The sequence below is a fragment of the Cottoperca gobio genome, chromosome 6 (assembly GCF_900634415.1).
Source record: "Cottoperca gobio chromosome 6, fCotGob3.1, whole genome shotgun sequence".
Lineage (NCBI taxonomy): Eukaryota > Metazoa > Chordata > Actinopteri > Perciformes > Bovichtidae > Cottoperca > Cottoperca gobio.
Genome location: NC_041360.1, coordinates 9293523 through 9307336, shown reverse-complemented (window position 1 = coordinate 9307336; position 13814 = coordinate 9293523). Strand labels below are relative to the sequence as shown.

At 39.2% G+C, this 13814-nt stretch overlaps 4 protein-coding genes across 10 annotated transcripts in view; 3 read left to right on the top strand and 1 right to left on the bottom strand.

Annotated features, from left to right (window-relative positions):
- Positions 1-787: 787 nt before the first annotated feature.
- On the top strand, positions 788-2889 carry LOC115009850 (protein C19orf12 homolog). Of its 3 annotated transcripts, none has more exons than XM_029434118.1 (4): positions 788-915; positions 1372-1493; positions 1904-2064; positions 2156-2889. In XM_029434118.1, the coding sequence occupies exons 3-4, from the start codon at positions 1905-1907 to the stop codon at positions 2419-2421; spliced, it is 426 nt and encodes a 141-aa protein (XP_029289978.1). In that variant the 5' UTR covers positions 788-915; positions 1372-1493; position 1904; the 3' UTR covers positions 2422-2889. The 3 variants fall into 3 exon arrangements, with proteins under 3 accessions (XP_029289978.1, XP_029289977.1, XP_029289976.1); XM_029434117.1 differs by having other exon boundaries at positions 1858-2064; XM_029434116.1 differs by lacking the exon at positions 788-915 and having other exon boundaries at positions 1127-1493; positions 1858-2064.
- Positions 2890-3581: 692 nt separating this feature from the next.
- On the bottom strand, positions 3582-5587 carry LOC115009480 (cytochrome b-c1 complex subunit Rieske, mitochondrial-like). The gene is made up of 2 exons (XM_029433462.1): positions 5371-5587; positions 3582-4310 (listed from the first exon to the last, which is right to left on the bottom strand). Exons 1-2 carry the CDS (start codon positions 5480-5482, stop codon positions 3700-3702), a joined length of 723 nt encoding a protein of 240 aa, XP_029289322.1. The 5' UTR covers positions 5483-5587; the 3' UTR covers positions 3582-3699.
- Positions 5588-5662: 75 nt separating this feature from the next.
- On the top strand, positions 5663-10718 carry rxylt1 (ribitol xylosyltransferase 1). Of its 2 annotated transcripts, XM_029433458.1 has the most exons (6): positions 5663-6033; positions 6196-6384; positions 7130-7232; positions 7390-7704; positions 7847-8017; positions 8894-10718. In XM_029433458.1, exons 1-6 carry the CDS (start codon positions 5892-5894, stop codon positions 9294-9296), a joined length of 1323 nt encoding a protein of 440 aa, XP_029289318.1. In that variant the 5' UTR covers positions 5663-5891; the 3' UTR covers positions 9297-10718. The 2 variants fall into 2 exon arrangements, with proteins under 2 accessions (XP_029289318.1, XP_029289319.1); XM_029433459.1 differs by lacking the exons at positions 5663-6033; positions 6196-6384; positions 7130-7232 and having other exon boundaries at positions 7611-7737.
- Positions 10719-11649: 931 nt separating this feature from the next.
- srgap1a (SLIT-ROBO Rho GTPase activating protein 1a) overlaps positions 11650-13814 on the top strand; it is an 80167-nt gene continuing 78002 nt past the window's right edge. The window contains exon 1 of one of the 4 annotated variants that reach the window (XM_029433454.1): positions 11650-12361. In XM_029433454.1, the coding sequence (XP_029289314.1) occupies positions 12298-12361 (64 nt within the window). In that variant the 5' untranslated portion in view covers positions 11650-12297. The remainder of the gene's footprint in view (positions 12362-13814) is intronic. The other 3 variants (XM_029433451.1, XM_029433450.1, XM_029433453.1) reach the window with 3 other exon arrangements.

Genomic DNA, 13814 nt, shown 5'->3' with positions numbered 1-13814 from the left:
ATTAATTTGCTTGGGAACCCCGGGACCTACATGGAAAATAACACAGACCCATGTTTGCTGTGTGATTAAACTATAATAAATGAAGGGCAGAAGGTAATGAAGGTCTTGAAAAGTAGATTTAGGAACGGGGGCCCCCTTAAAGAAAATACCTCAAGATTAGTTAATGAAGCAGGAATTAGAAGAAGTATAAAGTAGCGTAAGAACCAGCAACTCAAAATTCAATGTCTTCCTTCTTCATTCCCCTTTCATACTTTATTTTGAAGAGATAATATTGCATATTCCGTTTTTCAGGCACATGAAGCTATGTTGACGCACCTGCTCCTCTATGTCTCCCGGTGTACTCTGGGTAAATGTGGAAGATTGTACAAATGTAAACAGTCGACATTCTGTAGCGAGCTATAATCCTTCTGCACTGACCAACACACAGTAACATATTAACAAGCGCAACGACTGTCAGGGATTTATCTGTTACAAAAGTAGCAGTAGGTTCCCTGTCTGTACCTACAGGTGTATCTGCTTGTATCTGCACAGACATTGTAGTTGCATATAATATTTAAACACAGACATATCCCTAGTATAGGCCACATAGCTATTAGTAGATATGCATTTGCTCAGACAGGTCAGTTGTGATAAACAAGTTTGGTTTCAGAAAATTTATATAATCCACCTATGGTTCCAGCCCCCTTCTTGTTAAACGCTCATTGGCTGTTTTTGTTGCCCTCATCTGCTGTCGGAAATATCACTTGTACCAGTTATAAAAGCAAAGGCACATTCATACACCGTGAAACAAGAATCAAGGATCCCTTAAATAAATAAAATAATCAATAATTTACCTCTTATGTTTGGTATGGTAGGGAGTATGTGACTTTCCCTACAAATTACACATTAATCTGAGATATTGGATAATTGAGATAAGTACGTTTTCATTATCATTTTAAGATGTTGTTAACATATTCAATGCAAATACGAAAATCCTTCATTCATATATATTATTATTGGTTTAAGGGGGTCCTTTTTAAAAAAGATAAATGACCCCAGAAAACAAACACCTTAAGTATTGTAGCCATGTAAGTAGATTCATCAATAATAATTAAAGAAAAATATGAAAACAATAATTAATTTGCTGCTACTTCGTCTAATTCTCCAACACACCAAAACGGTAAAATAGGTTTTGGAAAATCTATAATTATGTGATGCGCATTTTCAGTGACTTACTCTCACAAGATATCACTAAACTAAAACTAGTTCAAACCTATTTTGTACGGTTTATGGTTTGCACCATGTTTGTTGTTGGTTGTTTTCCGACCAAAAAGTAGAGAATTCTGGATTGGTCGAGTGTCCGTGAACGCAGCATTGTTTTGTACCCATCAGGCATTGCGGCCATAGTCAAGCAAGACCAGGAATCAGAAGTAACCGGCATATCAGAACACAGGATAATAACATTATAAAGATTAAACTAACAAATATTGATGAGGATTTCATAACACAGCAAGGTATGTTAATAATTATTACTGTGGTTATTACGAAAGGCTTTGCCGAATGGCTAATGTCTTTTTGAAAGGGGCTATAGATACTATTCTGTGAAAGCTTAACCTTTGCCTTATGATTATTTCTGATGCAATCAGAGCTATCACACTACAACATTTATCTTTAGATGATTGCTTTAGAAAATGACTGTTGGGCCACAATATCCAACATGTGTAGGACCAGTATTCTGTCTTTTAAATTGCTTAGTGTATGTTAGTGTCTGATGTGATTTTGTAAGCTGTTAATTTTTGAATAACCAACAACAAATACTTGTATTTAAACTGACAGTAATTATACTGATTTCTTATTCTATGCTCATTGTTCTTGCAGTTCAAACTTCTGTCACGTCTCCTAAAGTTCTACATCTGATCCACAGTATGTGTCATCGAATTGATGATGTCATGAGGCTGTGTTGTGAGTTATCTGCCAATCAGCAAATCCAGACCACAGTGAAAGGCTCGGGGAAGGGAGCAGCAGCAGCCGGGGGACTGGCCTTCGCTGGAGGGTTAGTTGGCGGTCCTCTTGGTATTGCAGTTGGTGAGTGGAACAAATGCAACAGTTCCTCTAACTCACACTCAAACAATGTACAATCGTAATTTTACAAGTTTGAAACCCTCTTCCCTTGCAGGTGGTGCCGTCGGAGGCCTTCTGGGCTGCTGGCTGACCAGTGGACAATTCAAACCTCTGCCTCAGATCATAATGGAGCTCAGCCCTCAGCAGCAGCAGAAGCTCTATGATGGTCTTGTAGCGGTCCTGGGAGACATTCAGTGGACAGATTTGGCTCAGCTTTCTGCTTTAGTGATGGGCAACGCCGCTCTGAAGCAGCAGCTCACAGCCGCCCTTCTTGGGTATATCTCCAAGGAGCTCCAGGCGGAGGTGCACTATGTGGATTAGTGTCTTTGGAAAAACCTGACTCAGAGGCCCACATGCTGAGGAGGACGGAGCCTTTGAAAAGAATGTGAACTGTTTTTATGAAGCTGGAGACATTTTATCAAAATGATGTGAAATAACATATCGTAAACGTGCACACGCACCATCACAGTCCTGATCACACTATAAGTTTAGTGAATTATTGAGAAAACAGCTGTAAAACTTATCATAATAATATAATAATAATAATTTATCATGGGAAGTGCACTCCTCAGTTGAAGGAAATATTTATTTGTTAAGCATTTAATAGCACTGATAATTGTGGTTGAACTGCATTTATTTTAATACAAAGGATTATGTCCTGGATGAGTGCCAACTGTACAATGTGATATATTTTGATTTGATGGTAATTTATTAGGTTCAAGAGGTTTACAGCATCTGTGCAGTGTATTGTATTTAAATTATATCAATAAAAAAAAGGTTTGTGTCTTCCACTGGTTCATACAGTTTTACATAGAACACTTCAATTGTCAGGATTAAATCCATCTGTGATTCGAGTGTAAAACAATAGTAATTTACTTGGCAGATCACGCTCTTTGCTGCTGCCTTTACTGGTATGAAATTGTCATCTTGTCCAACAGAAACTCAATAAAAGGAAAAACAGGGTCCTTGGAACAAATAATCTACACGTTCTTTAGTTACAAAACATGGCCGTGGTCCAGACTTTACTGCAAAAAAGCCCCAACAAGCTCTTGATCTCAATTCACATTTCTGAATGTTTACATCTTGTCGATACTTTAAGTTTGCCAGCATGTCGCCATCGAACAGGCCGCAATCATCTCATGACGAGATGTATTACCCATATACTAGCTTTTTAAAATCTAGTTTCATTCACCTGTTGTGGTTGAGGACTTGTTTATCTCCCATTTTTAGAATTTCCTGCCCTTAAGGTTTGTCAGACATTTGTTTTATTTTGCTTAATTTTTCTGTAACTTTTACAGTTTGTGTGTTGAAGAATGTTATTTGCAAAATACGAAATGCTAAAAGTAGTGTTGAATAAGAGAAATCTATAGTATAGAGATTAATCCCAATATAAAAATGTCATCAAGCTAAATGATGCAGAACAATGGAAGAAAAAGAAATACCTTCACTTTTTACAAGTGAAAAGACACAATAGCTCAATCATAGAGATGGAAATATGTCTTTATTAGTAAATACACACATTTTATTTCACACCCCAACTCTCACACAGAGCCATCACAAAAATACATATAGAGAGGAAATGAGACAGTGCTCCAGTATTTATCCCACCATAACTGTGTCCTCACTAAGGAATTCATAGTAGGGAACCTCCAGGTTAAGAGGAGCGGGTCCCTTTCTTATTCTTCCTGAAGCATCATAGTGGGAGCCATGGCAAGGACAGTAGTAGCCTCCATAGTCTCCTGCGTTGGCAATGGGCACACAACCCAGATGGGTGCACACACCGAGGACGATAACCCAGCTGGGATTTTGCACTCTTTCCTTGTCATGCTGGGGGTCACGCAGCTCTGAGATATTCACAGCCTCCTCTGCAGCGATTTCCTTCTCTGTGCGGTGACGGACAAACAGGGGCTTTCCTCTCCACTTGAAGGTCATGTTTTTGCCTTCAGGGATGTCACTGAGCTTGACCTCAATCTTGGATAAGGCCAGGACATCTGCAGATGCACTCATCGAGGAGACAAACTGGCTGACCACTGTCTTGGCTGTATACACACCAACCACAGTGGTCGCTCCAGTGACAAGGTAAGAGAACAACCTTCTTTCCTCACTGCTCTCCTGGGAGGACTTGTTGGGGTTGAGAACCTCGGGACGACGGTAGTCTGTAAAGTCAGGAATCTTGATATCTGTGTGGGCAAGGCGGATCCCTCCAGGAGCTGGAAGAGAAATTAAGTGTTTAAAGACAAGAGCAGAAGATGGGCAAATTCAGTGTCTTACAGAAACATTTAAAAGTAATGTGCTTCTTTGTCACACTGTATCCTCCTATTCAAGGCTTGATTATTAGTTAATCTAATAATTATTTATTTTAATTGGAAATTGGATAACTTCATTATCAATTATTAATAAATAAAAAATCTAATTTTGGATTAAATTGATTCTGATTAATATATTGTATCCATAAACACTGGTCGTTATATATTATGGAAACCAGATAAACCGTTTCTAAAAACATTATTATACCAGTCTGCATCAAAATTAGAAAGTTTACCCCCCATATCAGATCAGATCATGACTAGATCAGTGTCAATATAGTTGCTACTAACAATTGCTTGTTTTATCAGACTATCAGTCCAAAACCCGAAGAAATGCAGGTTGCCCTCACAAAACAAGTAGATATTCACATTTGATGAGCAGGAACCATTCAATATTTGGAATTTTCTGTCAACCACCTAACTAAAAATAGACACATGATTTAGCTGAACTGGATAATCATAAGAACTATCTTTATTTGATATTTTCTTCTGAACAGTAACCAGTTAGGCTATACAGTGTATTCTTTGACCTAAATAAGTATTTCACCTGGATTGGCATGTCAAAGCAAAACATTTTAAACTGAGGTTACAACACAAATGTACTAATAAGGTCACACATGTCAAAGCAGAAACTGGTTGACAATAGTGTCTATGTCTCTGTGTTGAGGCGTTTACATATCACTAGTGTATGTTTATATACTTCAGACTTCTTATCCATTGTTGACCCTCAGGTTTCAAATGTCAGTTACAACACATCGGCTATTTCCAGCTAGCCACAGTTAACACCTAGTTAGCAGTAGTGTTACTTTGCAGACAAGAACAGTAAAACATAAAGATAAAAACATACACCACACGTAGTCTATCATTAACATGTTAACTAATCAGTAAGAAGTCAGGATGTTAAATTGCAGCTCAATATTACTGCCAACGTTAGCAGCAACACACGTAAATCGTTCGGTCTTACCAGCGGCAGGCACCAAGTGCTGGGCTCCAGGTGACACCAGGCTTTTAACTGTTTGCTTTGTCGCCTGCATGTACGGGGAAAGAGCCCCGGAACGAGCGGCTATGGACATCATCTTTGCCCAAAATAAGAGCCCTCCACACCGCAGCTGGGGACACGACCTTGCGTACAGAAGTCTTTAAGTGTGTTACCAGAAACCCGCTCCGCCTCCACAACGTCCCGCAGTACGTACGGTCTGACCGAAGCGTCCCTTTCGGTTTTCCTCGCGTTATTATATAGTTTTCCTGTTATAAATCAATGCCAGAATTGTACTTTATATAGTATGTGTTGACATATGGGTATAGCTTGTTTCAAAATAGTAGAAATTATACATGCATTTGAAATAATGGCTAATTTTAGTACAGGCATTTTCTAAGTCAGCTGTACCAAGAGGTCCTCGTGTTGTAAACAAGGGTCCTCTCACAAAATATGGAGGGTAGCTACACAATGGTAACCTATAGATAAATATAAAAACGAAAAGAAAAATGAAAATACCAAAAAGAAAACTATTCCTACTAATTATTTTTGCATATGTGGCATTTTCACTCTATGCTGCATACAGTGTCTTTTTCAGTACCAAAGTAATTTCCCGTGTTCACCGGGTGGTGAAGAAAGAGACAGTCTTGGGTAATTTCCCTTAATTTTAGCTGGCACAACCGTTATCTAGCCCCGAATGCAAATAAGCTGCCTGCAAATTTTATAAATTGACAGTTAGAAACTCGTTTCTCTTTTAAGTTGAAGGAAATACATGCCCATAAGCTGAATGGAAATTGTGTGTTGTGCTTGCAGGTGGTGTCAGAGATGGCGGTGCAGTTGGCCCACTTTTAGCGCGTGATTGGAATCCGTGGGAGGATGAACAGGTGGACTACAACTCTGCTCTGACCAAAAAGAGAGACGCCTTCAAACAGCACTTGGGTGAAATTGACAAAAACAAACCCAAAAGATACAGGGTACAAATCTGGGGCAAAGCTGCCATAGGTAAGTCATGGTATTATGAGACGTCATCGATCACAGCCTGCAGAGTTAGGTCTGTGTTGTGATTTGGGCGTGAAAGACAAACTGACTGCACAGTGGCATTTTGATCTGCATGTGCATTCCCTAACCTAGGACGTACGTTTTTAGTTCAGCTTTTGTGGTTTTCTCTTATTTTGAATTCAGGTCAAATCAGAAAATGTTGTTATTGTTGCGATTGATTGGGAGTTGTTTTAGCTTTTTATTTCAAGTTATTGTCATTTATTCATATACAATTAGGAACTGGGCAATACAACTTAAGAAATGGACACTACAGTCCAAGTGTTATGTATAACAGAATACATACTACAACTGCACATAATTTAAATGCTTTAGAAATTACTGCAAACTCAGAGTAGCCTTCTGGTAGCTCTGGCCTTATGTTAGTAGCACCTACAGTATGGCTGACATTTACTTTGTGCAGCCATGCATTGTTAAACTTTATAACTTAAATGATGGGAACATCCAAAAAACTAAAATTCTGATATACAGTATGTACATGGAGGTGAAGAAGTTTAATATACGTTAAAAAAAAGAATATATATTATTAAAATGTATATTCATAGTTAGATAAGAGCAAATAGATAAACATAGATGTAGATACGAAATACATAACGCTTTTTTATGCTCTGTTGCGGAAGGCTGACAATGGCACAACATAATAGTACTGTACATCCGATAGCAAGCAAATTCTTTCTTCTTTTCTCCTCAGGGCTTTATCTTTGGGAACATATTTTGGAGGGACCCCTCAACCCTACTGACAAGATCGCACAATGGAGAGTGGGAGAGCTGCAGTCAGGAAAGATTGATTTCAGGTAACTGGAAAAAGATGGGATGCTTAAAAACTGCCAAACCTGAGCATGTAGTCTGCTTTTAGGACCACACCACATCATATAATAGCCACATACAGTAATAAGACAGAACCATCAAATCAACTTATTCTCCCTCTCCTGTGGCCGCTCCATCTTTTAGTTTCTACACAGGTCCTGCTGTGGTCCAGGGTCATGTCCCTCTGGATATGAACAGCCTGGTTCTGGTTCTGAATGGCCGCGAGCAGGAGAAGGTCTCTTACTCCATACGGTGGCTGGAGCATGCCCAAGCTTTAGTGAAGTCCCACACAGTGTCACATGTGGCTTTGGTCCTGCTGGGAAATGAGCACTGCAACAACGACTTTATTGCTCCTTACTTAAAGAGGAATGGTGGCTTTGTGGACCTGCTGTTTGTAGTGTACGACAGCCCCTGGGTCAACGACAAGGATGTCTTCCAGTGGCCTCTGGGTGTCGCCACGTATGTCATCTCTTACTAGTCCTACATGTTTGTGTATGTGTACATCATTAATGCTCAATATCAGTACATTAAACTGCAGGATGTCTTTTTAAATGAATAACGTTATCTAACATGTTGCTCTTTTTTGCTCGTCTCGGTGCAGGTACAGGCAGTTTCCTATGATCAGGCCTAATGCCCAACTGATTACCTCCAACAGGCAATACCTCTGCAATTTCCTAGGAACTGTTTACAAAAATTCCTCCAGAGAAACTCTTATGCAGGTGCTGAAAAAGTCTGAACTGGATGAGGAATGCATCACCACTGCCAGGGAGAAGTAAGCCAGTGTTTAGGAAGAGCAAAGCTTTTCTGTTTAGTTTTAAAGACTGTATTGCTTGTATACGGTCTTGTTTTAAAAAGACTGATTTGAGAATATTAATATCAAGAACTTCTTACTGAGACGTTCCTATTACCATTTTTACCATTAATAATAATTTAGATTCAGTCATGAGACATTCAAGGGCTTTGTAGTGACATTCAAGTATATTAAATGTCAGTGCCTGACATAACATGACATAACACTAATAACACATCACAGAGGCTGACAAGGCTAGACCTTATAATATTTATAATAATAATAATAATAATAATAATACATTTTATTTATCAAGTGCTTTTAAAAGGTACTCAAAGAAGCTTTACAGATACGTATTAAGATTCATAATTACATTATAAAACACGTCATCAACATTTAAAATACATAAAAATAATGACTCATTAAAAGCAGATCTGAAGAGGTGAGTTTTGATTTGAGATATTATTAAACTGAACTTTAGATGCATTTTTGCACAGAAAGAGGACTATGGATTTTGTCCCTAATCACTTGTATTGGAATTGTGTTATATACTTTACTTAAATGTGGGCAGTTTGAAAATCTCTACCCACACATTTTAGATCTGTGGGTTTACCAGGTTTGACTCCTGTATGTGGTACGTAATGCGGTTTGAGATGAGTTTTCTTGATTATTAATCTTGTCAGGGAACCTTGGTGTTATTAGTAGCTACCTCTTTACGTGATAAGACATTTTAAATGAAGAATTTCTGGGTTTTTTACTTATTAAATTGTAAATGGAGTTGTGGTGAGATATATACATGAATTGTCTTATTGGAACCGTACTGCAGTACATCTTTCTTACATGTATTCCTTGCCTCAGGTGGCTACCTCAGGAGACGGCCGACAGTCTGAGACGCTATCAGAACGCTCTGGCCCAGAGCGAGCTCACTCTCTGCCCAGTCGGAATCAACTCTGAGTGCTACCGCATCTACGAGGCCTGCTCTTATGGCTCTGTGCCCGTGGTGGAAGATGTACTGACACCTGGGACCTGCGCGGCGGGGTCCAGCTCCCCACTGCGTCTGCTCAAAGCTGCAGGAGCACCCTTCATCTTCATCAGTGACTGGAAAGAACTGCCGGCCATCTTGGAAAGGGAGAGGGGGATGAGCCAAGAGCAGAGGGTGGACAGGAGGAGGAGGCTGTTGGAATGGTACGCCAACTTCCGTCAGCAGATGAAGGAGAGGTTCACTGAGGTCATCGAGGAGACTTTCTTCAAAAACGGATGATCGTGGTGCTTAATTAACAAAAATTCAAAAGGTATACAGGGGTAGACGTTCAATATTGTTTTAATTTATTTTGTGGTTTGTGGAGAAACGTGACATACTACTGTTGTTGTGAACCTTACGATGTTCAGTGTAATATTCCTGTGCGGTTTATTATAAAATGTATGTATGTTGTAAAGCTGCCATTACTAGTTGGTAAAGGGCTCTATGACTTGAGTAGTGTATATTTATCATCTTAATGTTTACAATGGTGGAGTGTCCAGGGGTTTAGAAATGATAAATGATAAACTGCCTTTGCATTTTGCCCTTATATTATTTCAACCATGTTTTATATCTGTTTGTATGCACTAAATATTGTGATTTTACACTTAGGATTTGGAGTAGAATGAGATGATAATGTGTTTTTAGGTCTTGTTTGAAACTGGTTATTATTGTGACTAGGGCTGGGCAATGTGATCATTTCTCGTCTTTTAATGGAATCATATACTTGTGAAATTATATGTCGAGATATCATAATACACAATTACATTGTCTATACTGGAAACAAGCGCATATTAACACAGATCTCTCTGAAAATCTGTTATGAAATATTTTGAGGGAATATCATTTGAATATTGCGTTTTATTTTTCCATCACACTTTACATTACCACCCAGTTCATTGCGATCAAACTATTGTGTTCAGCTAATTACACTGCATGTGTGTGCATGCATGTGAACATAGTCAGTGTATAGCTGGAAATATGTATTTATTTTTACTCTTTAATTTCACTTGAAACTATTATGTTTGTTTTGCATTAGTTCTTAATTAAATTAGAAAATACTTTTCATTTGTCAAGTATTTAATTCACACAGGAGTGTACAAAAATAGGCTTTTCCATGTTGTTATTTCAAGATATGAAAATACGTTTATCTTGATAGAAGATTTTGGCCATATCGCCTAGCCCTAATTGTGAGTTGTTGCTGTGGCATGTGTCACTTTTCTGATCAAAACATAACAAAATCATTTCTTCTGTGGTCTATTTATTTTAGTGGTGCGCTGCATGGATTTTTTTAGACAGTGCTAGAAAATAAATTGAAACATTGTCCTGAAGAGTAATGAGTGGATGTGCTTGTCCTGTGCCATTATTTCCCCTGCAGATGGCGCTGTAGATCAGTTAATTTCTAGTTGCTACAATGATTTCAGCTGAAATTTAAGGCAAAAGTTTTTTGAAATTGAGAAAAAATAAAGGGGACAAACTTTCAACTAGACTAAATCAACACAGATCAAGTAATATAATGGCGCAAAGCATGGTGCTATCTTCAAACTTGGTTAAAGGCAAATAATGTATTTACTATGTATTTTACTATTTGTTGTGTTTTTTTATATATATTCAATGAATAACTTCTTAACAATAAAATACATGTATAATATATTACCTTCATTACCTACTTTAGCTTACTTGTGTATGAGTGCATGGGTTGGAAATAGGGGCCCCCTCAATATATTTCAGCTGGACCTTTTATGGACCCTCTGCAGCTGTGGGCCCCTATAAACATGTTGTAATAGTTATCATAGAGCCAATTCTCACTCATTTTAAGAACTTATATCTGCCACTTTTCAGTGTTGTTTCTGAGTCCCTGTGCCTGAGATGTGTTCATTTCTTAACAATGCTGCATGATGTTTCATTTATACAACATTTAAAAAACGTTCTTATGGCAACATTTCCCCTCAGAAATGTAGCTGTACAACTTAGTAACATTAATCATGAGTCCTTTGGTCACAATAAAAAAAACGATTGAATTGGATTTTTTAAAATTGATGTGTTATTGATGAAATTAGTTGTCGAATAACCCACGTTATAATATAGGATGTCCTAAGTGGATAAACCAGCAGATATGAGCTACATTGTGGCACGCTAGACAGTAAACCTGTTATTTTAGTAATGTTTGACGGTCCGTAACAACTTCTAACCCGTTACATGTCAGACATCCTAGTCTGTCGGTTAATGCACACTAAACACAGCACTATCAGTTCCTCCCTTACAGTAAACAAAATAAACAGTGTTATTGTGTCATGTTGGATATCTGTGAACATTCCTGTGTATTGGATCTTTCTTTGGAGTAAATAAGGGAACATGTCATTGCAATTTCTTAATGTCATTATGTGAATTAAGTTTAAAACGCTGGGTATTTGTTAAGAAATTAAAATACATAATTACAGGTAATACGAAAAAAAACAACAACTGACGTATAAATTACAGAAGCCTTTTGTTACAGTGTTATATTCTGCTGACACATATGGACAAATGAAAAAAAGAAAACGCCTTCAGATTTGGGAGCAGGAGTGTGAGTCCACTGGTGTCCACTGACTGTATGAGTGTGCAGATCCCTCCCTCCCTGTCCCTGCCTGGCTCCAGCTGCTGCGTGCTGCAGTCGGCCTGCCCTGTCTGCCTCTGAGCCTGCTGGGAGTTGGGGGGAGAAAGCGTTGAGGGAGAGCGAGCAAGGGGGGAAGTGTTTGTGCGGGTCCCAAAAACTGGAAACCACTACTAAAAAGCACACACACGCACGATTCAGACCGATTTTAAAGCTCTCCGGATGAGTCGTTGGCACTACTTTACCGAGAGCTGTGAAACCCCGCCAAGGAGACCCTGAAACTTGCGTGATTGTTTCTTCTTCTTCTGTGGTAGCAGCAGTGCTGTTGCTCCGCGCCGACTGCTCTGATACTTGAGTGGATTCATTGGTTGGAGCAGCATTGCGCAGTGACACCGCTGTATATCGCTTATCCAGAGGGAAGAGGAACCATGAAGAACTAAACGTTTTCTTCTTGCTGCTCCAAGTCGAGCTTGTAGCAAAGTTAAATAATTTCAAAGTGTAATTTTGTCTCGCGCCTCTTCTTTCGCCCTGCGTGCATTTTTCTCGTCCTGTGTGGGATGCATCGGTTGCTGTAGGATCCCTCTTGTTGACAAACATTTTTTTTTTCTTACAAGAAGTTTACTACAAGCTTCGGACACAAAAAGACAGAAGATGTCTACGACGAGGTTCAAAAAGGATAAAGAAATCATCGCGGATTACGAGAGTCAAGTCAAAGGTAAGGCAGAGTGAATGTTTCGCTCGGAAATGCTTGTTGGAGCCGCTGGAAGACTCATTTTGGGATCAGGCTAACGTTAGTTCACTACCTGCATATGAGTCACATCCTATTTTAAACCGTCTATGGTTACAGCTAGTGATGTGGCGAGTTACATTTAAAAGTTAAGCAGAATATGACTTCTTCTTGGTGTTTACGGCAAGGCATGTCTATCCAGAACATCCAACAAATTACATAACATGGATATCTGCACAATTATTTACAGGCCTGGTACAATTTAGTGGTAATTATGTCGGCATTACAAGAGTGTGAACTTAATTAGCAACATAAAAAGATTGGTAATTGAGTTCAGGAGGGGCTTTTGTTTTGCATGTGAAAACCAATGAAAGTGCTCATCAGATTCACCATTGGCCCATAGAGGAGATCACTATCTTTCACAGATATAGCCTATCAAGTAATCTGTTATATTCAGGTTGTATGTCCAATCAGATTACAATCCAAATCTACTGAGACACATTTCACTACTACCTCTTGGTCTGTTGCATTTTATTATGTCGACCTGTTTAACAACCTGTTAGAGTTAGTGTGAGACTTTGTAGTTACTGAACTGTTCCCACGCCATTACAGCATGATAATGCAACTGAAGACAGGAAGGGCACTTGTTCAGACAGCACACCTATGTATTAAGATTGTTGCTCAGGGGCACTTTAGAAGAGCTGGTCGCTTGTGAATGGGATTTTTTTTTTATTACTATTCTATGCTCTCTGATTTACACTGAATGGCAATAGCCTCACTCCTAATCATACAACGGCCATATTTGGGTAATTTAGATGTGTCTAAGATGCAGTAATGATACCACCCTAACTTATCTTGTCTCTCCCCCCCCCAAGCATGCAGAGCAGACTTAGTTTATTCCCAGATAGACCAGCACAGAAAAGAGGCAGTTGCTGCTCCAGGGTAACCATGGGGATTTGGGCCCCAGCCAACCAGCTCTGTTCTTCAGTGCATGCTGAAATACCACCTATTCACATCCCCCGTATACAGCCTTAAATCCAGAGAAAGGGGGAAGGTTAGCGGGGGTCAGGGGGTAGAAAAGAGAAGGCACTAGTGCTGCTTGAGGAATTACAAAATTGCATGTGGTTGAGCACAAGCTCTCATTTGCGAGGAATGTTCAGCACCCTTTCTTCTCCCTGTGAGGATGACTAAGGGCTTTTAGCCAATGATAGAGGATGATGCACAGTCATAGGGGATTCTGAACAAGAGATGACGAAGCCTCCCATTTGCCATGCAGAACCCAGCGGGGTAATAACAACAACCTGATGCTGCTGAGAATCGCTGTATAGGACCACAGGAGCCTCAGCAAATCAATGTTACGGTGTTTTGTTTAGTTGAAGATGCAGAATTATATTCTGAGGGTAATGCACTGAGGCTTGTCATGCATTGTAAATATTCTCAT